Source organism: Lissotriton vulgaris, chromosome 7 (genome assembly GCF_964263255.1).
Source record: "Lissotriton vulgaris chromosome 7, aLisVul1.2, whole genome shotgun sequence".
NCBI lineage: Eukaryota > Metazoa > Chordata > Amphibia > Caudata > Salamandridae > Lissotriton > Lissotriton vulgaris.
In genome coordinates, this window is record NC_141695.1 from 1,064,614,099 (window position 1) to 1,064,636,348 (window position 22,250).

A 22,250-nucleotide genomic window follows, 5' to 3' on the forward strand; every position below is an offset into this window, starting at 1 on the left:
GTTAATACCTTCTCTAACCCTCCAATTACTTCTCAGTTCTCCTCTATTTACCCCTCAACTTTTGTCATAAGTGTTCCCCATTTACTAGGCACTTCCTCTTGCCCCTCCAGGTAAAATGTATACCTAGAGTGTGGAGATCTCCGCAGCTGGGATGAAATTTCCTTACATAAATGTAAGGGAGGCGGAGGTTTAGACTTTGCATGTAGGTCAGTGAATAACATTTTGTAATACATCATTAATAATATTGTAGTACTACTGATTTAATACAAAATGCAGTTTGAACATTGGCCCCTAAGTATCTGATGCCTATGTTTCCAGCAATGCTAAGTTTTTAAGCAAATCAACAAATGCTTCTTCAACTGTCAAGATACATATAAGTGTCAGGCTAACCCAATACCTTTTTTTCTTATGCTGATATCGCAGAAACTGCTGAAGAGATCTACACAACATTACAAAAATAAAGCTTTCTGAGTAACATTCTATATTCATGCCAAGTTTAGCATAAATATGTGCTGCTACTGAGCAAAGTTTCAATTGGAGAAAAACAGGAAAACACATGTTTTGACCTTTCCCTTAACTTTTATTCCCTACACAGAACTGCACAAAACAGACCAGAATGTCACCCCAGACTTTATTTGCATCAGATGAGCGCCACAATTGGTGGAAATCTGTTGATGGGGAATATCGTCATAGGCAAATTCAAAAATAGCTATTACAATAAACAGTGCAGCTGAACCAATCAAATATGTACATCTGTGCAGTAATAAGAGATACATTGGCAACATGTAAAAGTGGGGCATCCTTCAGTGCTCTTCATTCCATAACACAAACAGTGTTTGACCAATATGTTTTCAGCAACCATACGAAAGAGTAAGATTACAATTGGTATTTTAACCATAGATCCAACGTTGTCACTACACAAAGGGCATGTGGTAGAATATGGACTTGCAACAATTATTTTCCGAATCTCACCACGTCAATTGCCACTTTTTGTTTTGCCTAAATGTAATGAGCTACATGTAAAATCAGCTTCTCATATCATATATATTCATTAGGATTGGATAGAATGGCTAACATAAAAACCTGTTGATTAGAGGTCGGTGGTGTGGGTGGCAAGGGGCTAGGTTATATGAAAGCAAGGAAGTTGAGGGTTGAGCATTTGCTGATCCCTCAAGGTGCAGTTGGAAACTGGGAAGGAACGGACTCAGCAGATGCATGTTTCAAAGGCTGTGTCTGGGTCCACTGTTTTCGGCTTTGAAGTTATTAAGTCCATAGTTTGCAGACCCAGTAACTCTGGGCCTAAGACACCAGGAAAGTTAAGATGACCAGGAGTCATATCCTTCCACGATGTCACTCTGGGCCACTCATAATGAGGGCCAAAGGCAGTGTCCCCCAGATATCACCCCATGCCAACCCAACTGCCTATCACCCCACCAATTCCCTGCCACATCCCACCAGATGCTCGCAACACTATGTTTAAACACACTGCCACAACAGACAGATGCTATCTTCACACTGCAGCTGTCCTCTCACCTCCACCGTACTCTGTTGGTGTCTTTAAGTCAAGTTTTCTTTGAATGCACTCACGCGCATACACTCAGGAGAGAAAAACAATGGAAAATCTTTTTTTTTTTGTTGGGCCAATGAAATTAAGATTTATTTGCACAATTGTACCAAAAATAAACTCTTCCAATTTAGTCTTCCATGAGCGCCACACAAAGAAATATAACTGGATGTACTTGGCGAAAAAACACTTTTACCATTCAAGGTGTGCCAGACTAAAAAACAACCTATTAGGCTTCAGAAGGAGCCAAAAAGAACATTTAACAAAGTGTGTTTGATTTTTTTATAGAGTATGCGTACACTTACTGCATAGTGCATACAGGGACCCACAAAACAAACATCTATAAAGATTTGTATCAAGAAAACAGTATGTTAGAGACAACCATGTATACAAAGAACAGCAGATATATAGTTATCCGTTACAGAAATCTTCATAAATACAGGTATTCATCCACATAGAGCAGCTGACATATAGGACATATGAATATGCAAGGACTGGAACTCACAGATAATAAACACCGAGATATATTATACACCTGGATGAATATATGGATGCAAGAGTCAGTAGATGTATTGATGTGTAGAGGGCTGGACAGCTAGGTGAATGAATGGATAAGTGTTGTTGGTTAAATGGATTGCGTGTGTGCACGGTTTGGGATGGGTAAATATGCGGCAAGTGGGTAAAGGAAGAAAATACTGATGAAGGGATATGTGTCTGTGGATGGATGGATGTATATGTGTGTGGATGTATGGGTGTTTATGATGTGCAGATTTTGATGGATGTGCTTGTGGCAGGCTATCTGAATGAATGTGTATGTGTGTGAGTGGTTGGATGAGTTTGATTTGATTTGATTTGATTTGAGCATTTGTAAAGCGCGCGATTGCCATAGGCGTCTTGGCGCTGTGATTCGATTCTGACTCTTATGATGTAAATTTAGGGATATGCGGAGAACAGCCATGTTTTTACTTGCTTTCTAAATGATTTCAGTGATGGACTTGTTTTTATATCTAACGGTAGTTGGTTCCAGCTTCTTGCTGTATGTACCAGGAAGCTCCTTCCGCCCCAGTTTGCTCTCTTGAATCTTGGTACCGCGATCATTTTCTTTTGGCCAGATCTGAGGGTTCTATTCGGTTCATATAGTTTTAGATGAGTTTTTAAAAATTGGGATCCAGTTCCATTGGTTGCTTTATATGCTAAGCACAGTGTTTTGAATTGTATTCTTTTTTCGATTGGTAGCCAGTGTAGGTCTCTAAGTTTGTGACTGATTCTTTCAAATTTTGGTATCCCTAAAATCAGCCTGGCTGCTGCGTTCTGCAGGCGTTGGAGTTTGATTAGAGTTTTCTTCCTGGCTCCAGCATATAGGCCGTTCCCATAGTCCAATCTGGACAAGGCTAGTGCTGTCACCACCGTCTTTCGTGAATCAAGTGGTAGGTAGGGTAGAATTTTCTTGATCATTTTTAGAATGTACCACAGTGATGATGCCAGTTTATTTGCTTGGGCGTCAAAGGAGAGATTGGTGTCTAGAGTAATTCCCAGATTTTTTACCTTTTCCGTTGGTTCAGGACATCCTCCTAGTTCCTTTGGCCACCATGAGTGGGACCAGATTTTTTTGTCTCCTCCTAGGATCATGACCTCACTTTTGTCTCCATTTAGTTTTAGACAATTTATTCTCATCCATTGGCTGATTTTATTCATGCAGATTTGAAATTTTTCTGCTGTGTTCTCTACGTCTTCGTTTATTGACACCACAATTTGGGTGTCGTCGGCGTAGGATATTGGGGTGAAACCACAGTTCCTTATTAGTTGTGCGAGGGGAGTGACATATAAGTTAAAAAGAGTGGGGCTAATCGAGGAGCCCTGCGGGACACCACATGGTAGGTTGAATTGATTAGATTTTGCCTCTCCTGATTCTATTGAGAACGTTCTGTTCTCTAGATAGGAGGTGATGAGTGCACATGCTGATTCGTGTAGTTGTGCTGTTTTCAGGCGTGTGATGAGGATCTCGTGGCTAACCGTATCGAAGGCGTATGAGTGTACTGTGGGTGTGTGTGAATGAAACATTGCAGAAATTAATGTAATTGACATAGTGGTGGATGGCATGTATGGAGAGTGGTGGTCAGGCAAAGTTTGGATGGTACTAAAAAATAAAAAGAACTTGCACTTACCTTCCTGGCGTGCCATACGACATACTCCTCGCGCGGGTGTTTCAGTTTTCTCTCCTCTAGGCTCCAATGTGGGACCCAGGATACTCCACTAACCAATACTGGTGCTGCTCTTGTGCTGTTAACCAGAATGAGAGAAGCACCAGAATTGTAGGGAGCTGCCTCCCTTAATGCTCTTAAGAACCCAGCTGTCTCAGCTGTGTTAGAGACGTTTAAAATGTGCATGCCTGGATGGTCATTGCAAGACAGGCGACTAAAGCGACATGCACACTTTGAACTTCAGTGCAGAGCTTGCTGCTGCTGTTCAGCAGCAATGGCCCCGCCCTGACACCTTGTTCAGGATCAGTTGCTGAAAAATTAGATGGTAATAAATAAACTTTATTACCTTTAAATTTTTCGGCTCTGATGTTTTTTGGGGGTCAGTATTTAGTGAGGCGGCGCAGCTTCACTCTAATGCAGGACCCGCTCCTGACATTGGTATGTGTGGACATGCGGTACAGAACAGACAATTTTCCCAGTTCAATGTATGATTAGCTTGATCAGTTCAAGTTTCACTTTTTTTTTATCTTACATGCAGTCCAGGTGATGTTGGGAAGTGGAAGTGAATTTTGTTGAGGAAAAGTGATAAAGGGCTGAGGCTCCAGGTCATTATGTCACTGGTGTAATATCAAATATGCAATGCTTGTCCTGACAACTATTATAGACAATATTTGAATTTATTGACATCCAAAAATGTTATACTTACCGGCTTTCTTTTATTTTCTTTTTCCTCAGCCCTAACGTGTGCGCTGTGCAGAAACTTATTGGAACAAACAAACAGTACTATACTAACTGCAAACAGTGGTACCAAAGGAAAATATGTGGGAAATCCACGTAAGTAATGGCAGTGCATCTACAAATTTTTTTACCACAAAACCTTGACAGCTGAAGCACTGGAATTTGATTTACAAACATTTTTTAGCTTGTGATAAAATTAAATGTTCTAAAATGCATAAATAAGCCCTGGAAACAAACCAACATTGCAGCAAACTCCCTTGTGCTTCGACAATCAATCTCTTTAGTATTCATTGACACGTGAATAGCAGTAAAGCTATTTTTACGAAAACGAACTTAATAATTAATAATCACAAACACAGTGTTCATGAATTGCTTTTCTTCACTACAGACAAATTGGGTATTTAATGTGTCTGAAAGGCCTTCAGATTAATTCCCTCCAACCTATCCCACTCCAAAAAGCACAGCTTTCTCCATAATTGCTCACTGCACACCATTTATTCTGAATGAATTCACACATTTATTAAAGTGTGTTTCAAACATCAGAGCGATGAGACAAAATAAGATCAAAAGGGGAAAAAGCGAGCTAATAATTTGACGTGCTTTTCTAATTTAAAGAGAATAATATCCAAGTAATGCAGCATCAAGAACAGATAATTACAGTTTTTGAAAATTAAGATTCAATTATCCATACAGAACAGTTTTTTCACCCGAATGTTTTACAGCATTAATATTATTTCCCTGCCCAATAGGGCATGCCTAATGAGCACGAGTTTGAGAAATAAACTGCAAACTTTGTGCTTGTGATGAGAATCAAACCGAACATACTAATATTTTCCTGATGAGGTCTGCTTTATTTCTGCTAATTCCCAAGGAATCAAAATTGTGTCAGATGGCTCAATTTTGTTATTTTTTTTTTTAAAAAATTTAGTTGCCCAGATTTGGTACTGTTCTGTTGTCTTCCTTATGAGTCCTCCTATGGCTCTTGGAGTTTGGGTACTACTATGGAACCTGGGTACAGAAAGGCAAAGGTTTTAAGTCGGCAAAGGCTGAGCAGAGGCCCCTCCTAGTTCCCAAGACAGGACGTTTAGCGGATACTCCAGTTACTTCTTAAGTAACATGAGCACTTCTGGGTGGTGGAAGAGGCAACAGTAAAGAGAAAGCGGATCCGCGGACACATGCTTGGAATGCATGTGAACCACAAATGGGGACCCTCACAAATGGAATGTTGAGCAAGTTTCAACGTGGCTACTTTTATTACTGAAGCAACGTGAAAAGGTGTCATATTAAATAAGTGGCATAGTTTTTCGTATTTATAAAGGACTGGTAGTAATACAGTTATGGACTTTGCAAGGACAGAAGCAGAGTACAATTCAAAAATTGGAAACAGAGACAACAAATTACATTGTCAATTCTTCAAAAAGTGTGATGTACCAAAAGATTGAGACACACAGTTAGGGACATACATTGATAAAACATCTCCCTTACAAAAGTCACAGGAGTGTAGAGGATGTGGCGCAGTGGCCAGAACTGCTGACTCAAAGAGCTGGGGATCCCGGTTCGAGTGTCGGCTGAGCGCCATCCTGTGATTCTAGGCAAATCACTTAGGACCTTATTTATGAAGGTCTTGCGCTGCCGGTGCGTCACTTTTAAAATGGGAAAAAGTGGCGCATCGGCAGCGCAAGGCCTTTATAAATAAGGCCCTTAATCTCTCCTGGTGAAAAGGTGTGCTATATAAATCTGCTGCAAGATGAAAAGCAGAAAGAGGAGGCAAAGCTTTATGAAAAAATTGTTCCACCAAAGCGGATGTAAACAGTATTTCTACTGCGGTAAACTGATGAGAGAAGCAGATGTGGAACAAGCGTTGGTAACTGCAGGAAAATATGCTGCATGAAGGAAAATAAAGCGGCAAGCACAGGAACCAATGAAAAGCCAGGAAAGAGGGGCGAGAAGTAATCAATTTTTAAGTTTATATTAAAAACAATGAAATTTACCAGCAAAATGCAAGGGCTTTGCAGGCAAAAACCTAAAAAGTTAATAGTTTTCATTCAATTCACTGTAGCCGACAGACTGCTGAGAAATAGTTAGCTTGTGCGAATTTCGGGCAGTTTGTGCATAGACCGTACTGACTGACTGTCATCATATTGTCAGACAGATAGGAAACCATTGACATCAAGATACAGGGAGAACAATACTGGGAAGGATAAAAAAACAGAGAATACACAGAAACATCCGTAGCAAAAAGTTCTATTGAGGAAGGGTGGAGGCATAGTGCCAGTACTTAGAATATACTATGTGACAAACACATTCACATCGGATGTAAAAAATCATTTTTCATACCACGCTTGGATGAAAGATTTCAAAGCCTTACCCCATCCCCTTTTAGTGGAGAAGTATGAGTTTGAGTGTAGTACCTAGTCTCATTTTCAAGACACGGTTCCATTTGCAAATGAAAATATAACTGCAGGTTTGCTAGGGGCGTTCAACTTCTCGTCAATGCACAGCTACGAATTTACGACACAGTACCCTGCAAACCAAACACTGGAAGAAACTGACTTCACATTGCAACTGAAACACAATTCCATTTATGACAGTCATACAGGTTAGGCCAAAGACTGCAAGTCACTTCCTACAGGGAGCCCCTGCTGTGGGAAAATCCACCATTATTGAATACAGAATGCACCCCAAGAATGAAAGACACTTACTCTCATACTCAAACGAAGGTTTCAACTCTCTAGTAAAGGATGACATTATCTACTCGGTTTGGCATCAGAATATCATAAGCATAATGTTGCCTGACAGAAATATTGTGTCCTAAATAATCTTTGCCTAGGAATTAATATTGGAAATATATAGGCCCAATGGACCAGACTAGCGATTTTTTTTTCTAACATATTCTGACACAAACCAATTTAAGGATAACTTGTGGAATATCTTGCTACTGCTATGTTGCTGCTTTAATTCTTGCAACTGTTTTTTGAAATGTGATAAATACATTTTTCTAGGATCAGTAGTTGTTTGAAACTTTTATCTATCGTTTTTTGTGTCAAGAACTACATGGTATCAGCCGTGGCCCGTGGAGGAGTTGTGGTGGGGCCGAAAGGCGGGGCGGGGGTGCTAAAAACCGGAATATGGATAATTGGAGGTAAGTAAACAATTTAATTAATAAAATGAATTTCGTAGCGCGCGTTGCATCGCATTTTGTGATGCAGGGCACGCTACGAAATTCGTTTTATTTATTACATTGTTTACTTACCTCCAATTATCCATATGCTGGTTTTTAGCACCCCCCACCCTGCCCCGCCTCTCTCCCCCACCGCAACTCCCTCCATGGGTCGCGGCTGCATGGTATTAACTTTCACTATAAGCAGAAGATGGAATCAATAGCGCGCGCAATGATTGTCTGAAACCCAAGATGTCAGTGAATTTTCTAACACTTTATGCTTTATTTCATCTAATTGACCAGATTTAACTTTACACCTCTCTGCAGTTGTGACCTTTTGTAGAGAAGACTTACTACAAAACCGTATTATGCATTTTGTTTTTGTTTTTAACATGTTGACACAGATGCAGACGTGACATTGTGAATGATGGCCTCATGACTTGACCGGTTGTGACTCACTTGGCTTCTTGGAATGACAGATGTTAAATAAATAGATATTCGAATAGGGCAGACTTGGTTTTATAACTAGTCATCTATTTCCTGTATAATAGTCACTGTCCCTGAACAAAAGCAAAATAAAATGCTTTCAAAACTGCTTGTTCCCACAATGATGTGATATTTTTGGGCATAAAGGAGACCTTTCTGATTCACCTTAAAAAAAGCCACAAAAATAGTCCAAATTGGTATTCATTGTCAAAGTTCATTAATCTTTCATCTTTTAGATTCCTTTCACCTGAGTGATCATATTTCGTAAGTGTGACTCAAATCATATAGATCTGTTTAGTCAAGTCTCACAACACATGCTTGGACCTCGACCAGTTTCATTCAGTTTGAAAAGATGATGCACTCTTCTTTGTCGCTCTTCAAAAGTACCAAAATATGGAGACGATTCAGTTTTATACTGGATTATATATATAAAATTATAATGTTTTATAAATCAAATATGCATTTTTGAAACCCCCAAGTGTTCATTAAATTGTAAGAGTAACATTAATACACAAGATTTAGAAGATATTGCAGGGGAAGCTCATTTTGGGTTTATAGCACTGGGCCCATACAGTTTATTTGTACTAACTAAGGCTCCCATTAGGATAGCGGGCGGAATTCAGTCATGGGTCCAGCTGCCAGTGGTGCAGCGGTCCCGCTCCGCCAATTAGGATGTGACTGCCACCCTGGCGGTCGCATTGTGCATCTTTGACATTGTGGCAGGCGGTACTGTAAGCAGCACCCGCCACAATGCCAAAGAGGCTTGTTGTGTATTTAGATGCACAACGTGACAGACACAATGCGGTGCCTGCCACCTTGTGCATGGCAATGAGGGGGGGTACCATAGGTACCCCCCAGTGCAGGCACCCACCCCCCCACGCCCACAGGGGCCCCAACCGCCCCAGTTGTCATTTTCCGCATGCCTTTCCATGACCACAGTCATCATGATATGGATGGCGGTGCCTGCAATGCACCGCCACAATATTGTGGGCTTTTTACACCCGGCCGGCAATTGTGATGATTGCCGACCTGCAGAAAAGTGGCTGACGGACTTTCCGTCTGTCGCGGTACCCCCGCCACCCTTAACATGGCTGGGGGTGAAATTGTGATGTGATGGCGGGCGGATCCGCCCACCATCATAATGGCCCCCTTTTTTACCCAGATTCTATACTTCACCCACAAAGTTATTGGCCCTCTGATGGACCTTTCTGTGTCATAGTGAGGGGTGAGAAATCAGGGGTTCCAACTGTTGGCCACCCAATGAGGACCATCAATTGGTCGCCAACTCACAAATTAGAGATCAGGTTTAAGTACACTACTCCAAGTACAATGCTATAGAAATAGAGTATTCCAAGTGGAAGACCCAACACTTTAAAGACGGTCATATAACAAGAATTATACAAATCAGAAGCTGTGTTGTTTCTCCACAGAATAAGAGTAAAAGAACCTGATATTCTAAAATTCATCTATTACTCCCTCTATGGTGCATTTAGAAATCAGATAGTCGTAAGTACAGTTTCTGCAGCAAGAACATTGAGACAAAAACCCTCATACAATTTTAGATAATTTGGTTAATATATAAAAAATCCAAAATCAATGCATATGAGTAACATTTAAATTAACTCTGTCATGAGTCTTTCAGCTCGTAATATAAAACCGCGCATTCAGTTAAAGTAAACCTATTGCTAAATAAACAAATCCATAAGAACATGGTTACAGTTAGAGATTCCTTTCACCAACAAAGGCAGGAGCATTGTTCAGAAGAGTTGTCTTAGCTAGTCGTACGCTCCAACTCTTTTCAGACACCAATTACGTGTGTTCTGATGTATCGCCCCCCCAAAAAACATGCCGCACTTTTTACCAGCTTTCCATGACTTGCTAGCTACATTAGCTGTGAACAACTCGACGGTCCTGGTACTTGGTGACTTCAATTTCTGGCCATCTGACCTAGCTGAAGACGCCTCCTCCAGAGATTTCACAGAATCACTCCAGAGCTTGAACTTTATATCTCACATCCACACCCCTACCCATGTCCGGGGTCATACCTTGGACCAAATCTGGTCCCTCAATATACCCCTCCTTGCTCCTACTGTGACCCCTGTTTGTGATCTGACCACCACTGGATTTCTTTCTCCCTGAATTCAAGTCTGTCCACAAAACCCTCATTGCCCAAAACACCTGGGCTCGAAACTGGGGCAAAGTTGACATCCCAACACTCTGCTCCTCTTTACTATCCACTTGTCCGGCTATAAAGGACCAAACCCCACTGTTTCAAGCTGAAACTCTAAACAAATGGCTGGCCAACGCCTGTGACCAAGTGGCCCCCCTGAGACGTATTAAGGTAAGACGTGCTCATGACGTCAACAAATGGTTTAGTCCTGAGCTCAAGGAGAAAAAACTAGCTGTCCGCCGTGCAGAACGTGCTTGGAGACGCACCTACTGCTCCGCCTCTAAATCATTTTACTCCTCCATCCAGGCCGAGTACAAAAAAGCCCTCCTGGATGCAAAAACCTGCTACTTTTCAAATAAAATCCTTCGGGCAGAGAACCAACCTAGAGAAATTTTTGCCACCGTTTTTGAATTGGCCTCTTCAGACAGGACCACCTCCAAGCCGGTACCCTCCCAGTCCCTGTGCGACTCCCTGAATAACTTTTTTATCAACAAAATTGCAGATATTAAGGCCAACATTCCCTCTCCCTCCCCAGTTTTTGTCAACCCCGACTCACCACCCAACACCTATCACCTTGATCAAATAGCCCCCCTGTCTAAAGAAAACCTTTCTTTCCCTGCTCCCTTACGTAAAGTCTGGTTCTCCTTCCGACATCTGCCCAGCCTACATCCTAAGAGACATTTTCCTAACTTGTCCTCTCCCTGCCCTTACCTTTCTCAACAAGACCCTTAAGTCAGGAACTGTCCCCCCTTGCCACAAATCTGCCACCATCATCCCAATCCTAAAAAAAACGGTGCAGACCCAACAGCACTAGTAAATTATCGTCCCATCTCCCTTCTTCCCTACCTAGCCAAGGTCCTCGAACGCCACGTCACCAAAGTCCTCAGCTCTTTCATCGAGGACAGCGGCTATCTCGCTCCTTGCCAAGCAGGGTTCCCCCCTCTCTATTCCACCGAAAAAGTGGTGGTTTCGGTTTGAGACAGAGTTAGAGAGGGGCTAGACGCTAACCTCCCACAGGCACTGATTCTTCTTGACTTGTCGGCCGCCTTCGACACGGTGGACCACACCATCCTCCTTTCCCGTGTCGAAGCGACTGGCATCGGAGGTTCAGCCCTGGCTTGGCTCAGCTCATTTTTGAGCGAGCGCGCACAAGCAGTCCATCTGGCAAATTTCTCCTCCCTAGCCCTTAAAGTGCAATGTGGCGTCCCTCAAGGATCTTCTCTCTCCCCTCTTCTTTTTAATCTGTATATCTTCCCGCTCATTTCTGCCTTACAGAGGATGGAGGTCACGGTGTTTAATTACGCCGATGACCTCCAGCTCATCTTTAACCTCTCTAACTCTTCTGCTTCTATCTATAATTTTCAGTCGGTGATGGTCTTTATCAGGGATTGGATGAGCTTTAACCACCTCAAGCTCAACCCTGATAAGACCGAACTTCTTCTCACTGGCGGCAAACTCAACCCTTGGTCTCCTATCTTTTGGCCCCCCTCTTTTGGTTCCTCCCCTTCTCCTTCTTCCTCTGATAAGACACTGGGAACCACCCTCAACCAACAACTCACCCGTCACTCTCAGATCAGCACGGTGGTTTCCTCCTGTTTCTTTACTTTGCGCACTATCCGGAAGATCTCACGGTTCTTTTCCTTCTCTGCTCTTAAATTGATCCTGATGGCTATGGTCCTCTCCCGTTTAGATTACAGGAATGTCCTGTACAATGGAGCTCCTGCGTACGCCATCCGACGGCTCCAATTGGTGCAAAACCAAGCTGCTCGCCTAGCCTATGGCCTATCCAAATCAAACCATACCACTCCCCTCCTAAGATCCCTCCACTGGCTCCCTATCAGACAAAGGGCCCTCTTCAAGATAGGATGCATCACATTCCGGGCTCTCGCAGGAACAGCCCCTGAGTTCATCAAGTCCAAAATCAAACCTTATATCCCCAGCAGACAACTGCGCTCTTCTTCTCTGTCCCTCTTGGTGGTACCCAGGTTCAAGAAGAGCAGAATGGGAGGCTCTAATTTCTCCGTCCTTGCTCCACAATTTTGGAACTCTCTTCCTCTCCAGATGAGATCCAATACATCCTACCTGGAGTTCCGCAGTACCCTGAAAACCTTTCTGTTCTCACAGGCTTTTTAACAACTTAAACTTTTCCCCTTCCAACCCAGGAATCGTCCTCCTCAATAGCGCCATGAAACCGCCTGGTGTACGAGCGCTCTACAAATACCTTCAAATTCAAATTCAATTAGCATGGGGAAAAGGATCACGTTAGAGTCCACTAGGGAAATGTCCGAGGGTATGGACAAGGGAAGTGGAGCAATAATCAGGAAAGTTCAGGCCTGGTCTCTTACCAGACAGCTCCAAATGCATCCAGCAGGTAAGTTTACAAGGGAATAAACAACAAGGATCAATGTTAGAAATGGGATTTCTGTTTGGCTAGGGCATGCACCTAAGCCAGACAGAAACCACCACTCTAGTGAGGGCAAGGGAGTTACACACTAAAGATAACCCCTGCTCACCCCCTTGGTAGTTTGACAGAGCTCCATGAGACCCTGGGTGTTAAGGAGGACTGGGGGAGGTTTTTTCAGTCATGCACGACCGTATTTGATGTTATGCACAAGTGCTTGAAATAATCAACAGTCTGGTAAGGGCCTGTGCTGATGGTCGTTTGTGTTTCAAGGTGTATGAGACCCATGCCGGAATTAGACTTCAGCGCTTGGGAGGAATGTGAACAAACATGCTAATAGGCGGTGCAACACTTTCAGCCTACAATGTGAACGAACATGAAAACCGGTAATACTAGCCCCCGGTAGTGTGTGAGAAAACCAGTGCCCTGTATGTTTGTCATTTTATAAATGGTAAAGCCTTATGCTGCATATATGCAAGTCACTGCCTGAAATGGTTCCATTCTCTTCCGGGCACTGTTTTAGATTGACATCAAAATTAAATAGTCAATCCTACAGGAGGACTCATAAGGGGAATTTTTCCATGTGACCTCATCTATAAAAGCTGGTAAGAAAGACAGAGGCTATTTGAGGGTAATTATGACTAATATTAATCCACAACAGACTATTTTTTTTTAGATTAGCAGCAAGGAAAGTGACGTAAAGTGAAGTGTGTGTTGTTTGTTTTTTACAATTGACAGTCTACCATAATGGTGTGTCCTACACTGGTGCTTTGGCGAAGTGTCTGGCCCTGAAGAATTTGCCAAAAATCACTGTGGCAAAGAAACATGTTGGCGTTGGGAATGGTATGCATGAATAGTAACCTGCCTATTTTAATTTGACAGCACACACTCAGTAAATAATAAAGTGATTGCGACAGGAGTGTATGTAACAATTTTAATCACATTTGGTCACCTAAGTTTTTCTAAGTTTCATTTGGACACTTTTTTCTTTTGAACAAAATGACCACCGATGATGATAAAAGTGTGCACAACTAGTGGGTACCTACCAGTGAACCCGTTGGTGGTGAGCACGTGTGGGGTCATTTTGATTTCTCACATTTTTCTTTCTTTTTTCACAAATATATTTGTGTTTCTCGCTACGTTTTCCTGCTTATTCAGGATATCACTGTGGGATTGAATATACACAGAGTCCTTTTGAAAAGACCATAAAGAAAAGGATAAGAGGAGTGGATGTAAAGTAGAAAACTACAGTAATTTGCATATGTTTTAGAGGTAGTGTTTGGAAATTAGACGCCTCAGAAATCAGGTCATGGTGTATGAATAGCTTGTCAGAGCAGTCAGGCTTATCCCAGAGGCAAAGTGTGAAACGTTTGCCCAACACTCACACTAGTGACACACTAGGCACACCACAAAAGAGACTCCACACAAGGTTATATGAAAAAATAGCCTTTGTATTACTAATAAAACACATTAGAACGCAATCACATATATACACTGTGCCACCTGGCACTAGGGATTACTTTACAGGGATTATGAACACCTACAGGGCCAATCGGGCCACTGTCGTAACCATCAGACTAATAATTGGCAAAACCAACCAGTAACTACTGGTAACAGTGCACTTAGCACAAATGCATTAGGCAAATATCCTAATTAGCAAAAGTGTACTAAATCATTAGCCCAACTACTGGTAGAGACTGTTTCTAACAGCACACATTATGCACATATCAGTAACAATAAGGCACCAAAGTAACCACAGTAACACCTGCTGTGGTGCACCTCACATTAGCCCTTCCTGGGGATGTACGTCATTACGACGCACACTTTTACAACGCGTTCCATGACAATGCGGTCGTTACAACGACTTGCGTTGGGGGGGGGGGGCGCAAATTAAAAAAAAATAATTTAACTATTCTAACACCAGTCCCCGTGGATAGTAGGGAAGGTGTTGGGATAGCAAATTAAATGATTTTCTATCCTTGAGCGCCCCCCAGCGCAATTCGTTGTAACAACTTTCGTTGTTGTGACCGCGTCGTAATGGAACGGCGTTGTAACGGTTGCGTTGTAACCGTCGCATACCCTTCTTGGGCATAAACAACCTAACATCACGTAGCACAGCACATTATGTAAACCTATTAGCAGTGGTGCCGTGCATCACTACCACTGCATACATGGGTACTCCGCTTAAAACATTATGCATACACATTGGGGCGCCATGGCACCATCATTAATAGGTCCTATTGGAACACTGGTAGGGTGCACATATGATACCCACATCAACAGCAGGAACCAATAGCACCCCTGCCACAGGGGTACTGTCCCCAAGTCAGTACACTCTTAAGCGAGGGTCCTGTCCTGGGCTCGCCCCGCAATGCCACGTCAATGCAAAGTGAGGGCTCTCCCTACTGCATGTCCCTTTGATCCAGAGGCCCCCAAATTGGCCCCCTGGCTTCCAATGCAGACAAACAAGGCCTGTAATATCCTGGGGAGGGTGGCAGCCCTGCTACCAACATAGTGTGCAATGCCCTTGAGGGCGGGAAGACCTCCCTGGGTCTCCCACACATAAGCAATTCCTCCCAATGGCCAGACTCACGCTCACTTTAGCAAGTCCAGTCCCAAGAAGCTGCTGTGTGGCCTTTCAGTGGCTGTGGCCACTACACTGTGGCTTCTCCGTCCATTTAGGGCTCGGAGAGGGGGAGCGCTACTTCCTCCCAAGCATGGAGCCTTCAGGAGGCTCCCATCACGACCCCTCTCACGGGACTCCTCCCACAACCAGGCATCCTTTGCTTGGCTTCCGGTCTCATGGACTCCCTTCACATGGGAGGTCCTGCCCATAGTCAGGCGCAGACTTGCCTGAGATTCCTGCTTTTTCTCGGCTTACCCGTTCCTTTTGGACTCTCGGGGCAAGTTAGTTCTGCGCGGAAGCCGGATTGCATGCAAGCTTTCCTTTCTGCATTGCCCTTCACACAGCTGCCCTCTGGCCTGCTGTTGGTGTGCTGCAGGGCAACTCTGGATATGGCATCCTCACTGGCTTCTTGGGGCATGGACAGGCAAGACTATAAATTCTGGCCAGCCCCGCTAGTTGCCCAGCAACACTTGTGACTCTTGCGGCGTTCGTCCAGCTGACGGGCGTCCGCCTTAGATTTCGTGCAAGTAGCTTTGGCCTCAGGCTCTCAAAGCCACCCTGGAATGATCCCCAATGGATTTAGGGATACTGGCTGCACTCCAGGGCGCTTACCACATGCTGTCACCCACAAGAGCGGTCCTTCACGCTCTTTCTGTCTGCCCCCGGGGGACATAGGAAACAACTCTCCCATCCCAGCACAGTGCTCTAGAAATAGCACTGGGGTGGGGAGCACCGCGCTCACCCTGCGCTGAATTTCAAAGTTACAAGGGGCAGAGCTGGGCCCAGCCAGGCCAGCTCACAGGGCACTCCAACAGAGAGGGAGTCCTTCATGGTGGATCCTCCTGGCGCCCAGCCGTCATTTACACCAAATAAGCACAAAGTTCCTCTTTTACATGGGGTCACAGCCCCAAAACCAGGTCTGGGGGGCCCTTAGAAACATCTTTACATGTGCACAGCATAGTCCTTTGTCAATGTAGGCTCTGGCCCCAGACACACGACATGGGGGCGGATCCAGAAAAAATACCAGGAGGAAGGCAAAAAATTCAGGGATGACCTTGCAAAAACGGCGAAGTCCAACAGGCATGTAAATACTATCTTGCAAGCAGGCTGAAGGAAATGGAGTAATGGGACTCCCTCCTTCTAGGGAATCATCCATTGGTGACATCAGATGTCACCATGAGATGATCTAACCATCATGTGACCATTCTTCCTTTCACCAGGTACAAAATTGATACTCCAACATATTTTCCCATTTTTCTCATGAAAAACGACTGTCCATTTGGATCTCACATGTTAGTTAACAAATAACTTATGCACTTTGTTTCTCTTCATGGATTAAGTTGAGACGTCGAATTTCCACTGATACACGTACATTGACGTATTTGAAATAGTGTCTTGTTGCTTAAAGGTTGGTAAGATGCAGGAGTAGGTTTCAACATTCATATACCTAGGAGTTGCACTAGACAACAGATTCAACCAACAAGCTCAGATGAACTGGTGCGTTAACCTTTGCCTTCAGCGTCTTAGCAAAAGAATTATAATGTCCATCTTTTAAACCACTATTAGTAGTGATGGCTGCAAGGCTCCTGCCAACCCTATCCTATGATAGTGACACTCACCGTGGTAAAGACTCCACACTTTTAAATAAATTGCTAGTCACCATCTATAAACAAACCCCCCCAGTTGCCAAAAAGAGCATTCCGAGCACAAGTACGGCTAGAATTTGGACTAATTAACAAATCGATAGGAAGGATGTACTCAACTGTAAAAATCTGGTACAAATTAAAACTTAATCCAGAACACTTACAAGTCAATGAAGCGCTTTGGAAAGAAGTTGAAACAGATAAAAAATCACAAAGTCCTCCAAGCCACCAAAACAGGAGACCCGTGGGACAAAACCCTGTCTTTTTCAGCTTTTAGATGAAGCACTAACAAAATGGCATGACTTCAATCGCTGGTAGAAGATAAAAACACATTCAGCAGGTGAACGCATGCATAGATGATAATCAGTAATTGTGATTCCTAAACCTCACATTCTCCATTTTCTTAAAGAAACTAGTCATGGTGCATTGGTTTGGTGAGCTACCAACATTAGCAGACCTACCTAGTTAGAAATACAATGGTCCAACAACATGTAGATTTTGTGGACAAACAAAAGAGGATTTTATTAATCTGATTTACATATGTGCACATTTTCACGTAACACAAGTCACCTTATTGCAGCCAGATATTTAAAAGAGAAAAATCAGGACATGTAGGGCCGCCATCACCCAGTGTCTCAACCCATTGGACCCCAACTTGTAGTTGGTGGTAAATAACGAATCCTAACATGGGCTAAGCACTCATTTAAGTGCTCCCTACATCGGGAATTCGGTAATTTACCGAATCGGTATTTAAGAAATCGGTAATTTACTGATTCCTTAAATTACTGATTCAGTAAATTACCGAATCCTTTATTTCGGCCCCCTCCATAAGAAAAGCCTATTACCGATCGGCAATGGCCGAAATTCGTTATTTTCGGCCGTTACCGACTGGTAATGGGCCACCTACATCTTGCCCTTAGTTGTGATGGTTACATGTAGCTACGTTTTTATTTCACATGGTTTTATTTAACCAAACAATAAAGTAATTTCATTTCAAGATTAAAGATGGTGCATACACAGAACAGATAAAGCAACATTTAAGGAAACCTAACAAAGGTCCATTATACAAGGCTATGAAATAATGGAGCCTAAGGAAAAAAGCAATTCAATGCATTTAAAAGTTAGCATTTCTTAATTAGTGAAAGAAACTCATAATTAAGTTCAAGCATAATGAAATAAATCAAACAGATCACATATGGAAATAATTGTAACATTGTCATTGATTATTACACAAAAATGTTCAACTCTAATTATGACCCTAATAATGTCAAGCACAAGTCAAACAACACATTGCCGAAATATTTTGCACCACATTCATTTTATTATGGTGCATTACAATGTAAGCAATAAAAATAATACATTTCATCAATAATTTTTCACTATGACTTATTATGTTAAATCCATTTTTTTTATAATCCTGCTATTTCTAAATATCCAAGCCCACTTTTACGGTGCTGGAACTTCAACTGTTCTCAGTTTCAGTGTTGTTTATCTAAACTTGTGCAAAGTACACATCAGAGTTTTGTTGTCATAATCAGTTTTTATGTTGTGTAAAGAATAATCAACTTCTACACTGTAACAATGTTATGTGATAATGGGCTTGTCATTATAGAACGTACTAAAAGTTACAAACCCTTAACCACTGACCCTGAATCTACTAAATCAATACAGACCTTTTTGCTTCATTTTGATTAACAATTATTAATTTTGTAGTTCTCGTAAGATGAAATAGCATTTAAGATTTGTCAGTTTTAACCTTACTATCAATCACCAAAATATACACCTGGAATTATCTTGTATTCAACTTTTAGGCAAGACCTTGAGATGGGTGTTGTGGTAAAAGCTAGCAGTACCATCATCAACATTTGCACAGGTCACCTCACAGAAATATAAAATGTTTTCTTTGGTCATGGTTGGATTTGGAAAGGGCTCCATGTCCAGCAAGTTTGAAAAGTACAACAGTGGAGGGATTTTTCTTACAAGGCTTTGGCTGAATTTAAAGTTTTAGCACACATTATTTGTGCTCTGGGTTATAGCAATGTAATAAGTACACATTCTGTTAAGATGGTAGTTGTTGAATGGGCAAGTGTCTGCGAAGAGGGAAGAGCATGGGCAGCAGAGCAGGCTAAGCGACATGAAGGCTCGGCTCGTTTTGGGCTTTGGTGCCCTTAGGTCCTCAAGCTGAGCTGGAACGGTTAATCTGGCTGTAACTTGGGATGGGCCAGGCCATCAGTGGCCCTTCCACCTCTAACCAGTGGTCACAATATGCAAAACCTCAAGTGTGCACCACATACTTTTGTGTTCCCAAGAATTGGATTTTACAGTATTGATTTTTGGACAAGTACATTTTGTTCAGAGTCACAACATGAGTATGTCCCAATGCAGATCTGTGCATCTCACATTGATTTTATCACACCATGCTTAGATAGAACACAAGTTTATAAAAATGGTTACCTGATTATTTAGAGACATTGCCTAAGTACATTCCAACATTGTTTATATCAGATTTAAGGCGGAGCACCTACTCGAAGTATTGTGTGGTTGTACTGACACAGTGAACAAAATAATTACTGGAAGCTGGCCAAGAGTATCTACCAATTGCTGGGATTCATTCGGGCATTCAATCTATCTTTTTTTTTTCTTGGTGGTTGCAATGTTCCTATCTGTTGGGTGAGGCACACTCAAATTCTAAACAGGAAGACCTTTGTGTTCCCCTCTTTTGATGAAACCTAAAATAGTTTATACAATTTAATGTCAATGTGTCAACATAAATACTGAATAAATGATGGACCCTTCCTAGAGTCAGCACCTGACTAACTTTCCCCCGTGAGGTATCTTAACCCTTAAGTTTAATCAAGGGGGTTGTGTGCACACTGAATGGCACCCATCATCACCGTGCCTATTCCCTAGGGAATTTTAATTCAGATCAAACAACCGCAAAGGTGCACCACAAAACATGAAACAGTAAGTGCAAATGACGTTTAAGCACAATAAGAAGATATTCCTCAGAGATGTTGAAGTTCTTCTTTAAATCTTTATTTTCAAAAAGCAGTAAAACACATACAGCCGACGCGTTTCGTCCCAAACTGGGACTTCTTCAGGGCTTTAAGTCAGTTGGACGTCACATGTGGGGAAAAAATATGTGAGGAAGCGGGGTCCAGGGGTCACCTTCCCGGCTACTGTAATCCTGTTATGTATTGGTTCTTTCAGAGGTTGATTTTACAAGCATAGACCTTAATATAAGTATGCTAGCGGGCAACAGAGGAAATGTGTCCTCGGAGTTCCTAGGTGGTATAGAGAGTCATGCCACCTTAATGATATGAATGTCTCAGTCCGTTTGCTGAGTCAGAAATAGAACTGGTGATGCACAGCCCTCGTCCTGACGAAACACCCAACACGACGTCGCTGCGGGTGTTTCGTCAGGACGAGGGCTGTGGATGGGCGCCGGCCGCTTTATCTAGAACGGCCTACTGGGATACAGTGCCCACACCCTCCTCCATTGGACTAACAGGACCTTCAGTCCATCACCAGTTCTATTTCTGACTCAGCAAACGGACTGAGACATTCATATCATTAAGGTGGCATGACTCTCTATACCACCTAGGAACTCCGAGGACACATTTCCTCTGTTGCCCGCTAGCATACTTATATTAAGGTCTATGCTTGTAAAATCAACTTCTGAAAGAACCAATACATAACAGGATTACAGTAGCCGGGAAGGTGACCCCTGGACCCCGCTTCCTCACATATTTTTTCCCCACATGCGACGTCCAACTGACTTAAAGCAGCCCTGAAGAAGTCCCAGTTTGGGACGAAACGCGTCGGCTGTATGTGTTTTACTGCTTTTTGAAAATAAAGATTTAAAGAAGAACTTCAACATCTCTGAGGAATATCTTCTTATTGTGCTTAAACGTCATTTGCACTTACTGTTTCATGTTTTGTGGAGCACCTTTGCGGTTGTTTGATGTCAATGTGTCAACAGTTGGTAAAATGACTGAAGAGTATTTATCATCGATTTGTGTAGAAAAAATGTTTCTAGGCCAACTGATGACTGTATATGAAGTCCATAAGTTGTTTGATATTACATTTGAGGCAAAAGGCAGAAAATGAAGTCATACTAGCAAATGATAAAATAAATATGTGTGCAGTTAAGGATGATATAAGAGTGATAAAAAAAAAGCAAAACATAATTAGGGCCTGGCTTTATCACACACGAGATACTAATTTAAAAACTGCACTAAATGAGGCTCAGCTTGAGTTTTGGGGAAATTCCAATTCAGTCAATAATAGGAGTAGCAGTTACAAATAGAATTGGCATTCCATGTTTTGAGAGGACAATGCACACCTAACTTTTATCCTCAAATACATTTCCCCCTAAACAAAACTGGTGAAGTAAGCTTGTGGAAAGTGTTTGGAATGTGAAAAAATATGCATGAATTGATGTGCAAAGACCAAGTCTCATAGCTAATCCCTACTCCTAAGGGGCCAATTTGTAATGATGCATTATTACCCCATCCTCAAATTAACATGATTTACTGGGTGTAAAACAAATGCATTGGACATTACGAGTTTCTCATAGTGATACTGCCAAGGGGGCCTTAAAAAAATGTTTGAATCTCATTGGATGCATATTGAAATTAAAGATTGATTCAAGTAGCACCTAATTTTGTTAGTGAAACTATATTAACATAATTTCAGAACAAAATGTAATGTTACTTATTAAAACGTAATGCTATTGGACAAGGATCTTTCACCTGTTCATTATAGGATTCACAAAAATTACCTTCCCTGACATGCAGCCAGTCCTTAAAAGATGTTAAATAGTTCCAAGACGATTGAACTAACACATGACTGTCGGAGCCATTACCAACAGTATTCATCCTGGAATATCCATTGCCAGCATTAAACTGACAAATAGTTCTGGAGTAACATATTGGTTATTTATTTACTTTAGTACTGGGAAGGCAAATGGTGAAGACCTTTTTTTACCCATGCCCATTTGGCAGGGTCATGTATGATATCAATGCTTCTGCTAGTCCATCGACGTAAAGAGCCCCCATAAAAAAAGGATAATTAAATTGGACCATAACCCAACATGATTCTAAAATGCTTATTCAGGCTAGAGAAGCAAACGCTTTAATGGAGCCTTCTGGTTGAGTTGTGAATGGAACTACAAACCTCTTTGGATAATATGCTATAAGTACTTGATCGTCACTCGTAGAGTGGCTTCCTCAGTTGGTTCCCTGTAGATTTTTAGGAGG

General features: G+C 42.2%; 1 protein-coding gene across 1 annotated transcript in view; it reads left to right on the forward strand.

The window, feature by feature from the left end:
* The window catches only part of TGFBI (transforming growth factor beta induced), a 225,671-nt gene that overhangs the window by 22,903 nt on the left and 180,518 nt on the right, over window positions 1-22,250 (forward strand). The window contains exon 2 of the mRNA XM_086931518.1: window positions 4,501-4,599. Within this exon, the coding sequence (XP_086787644.1) occupies window positions 4,501-4,599 (99 nt within the window). The remainder of the gene's footprint in view (window positions 1-4,500; window positions 4,600-22,250) is intronic.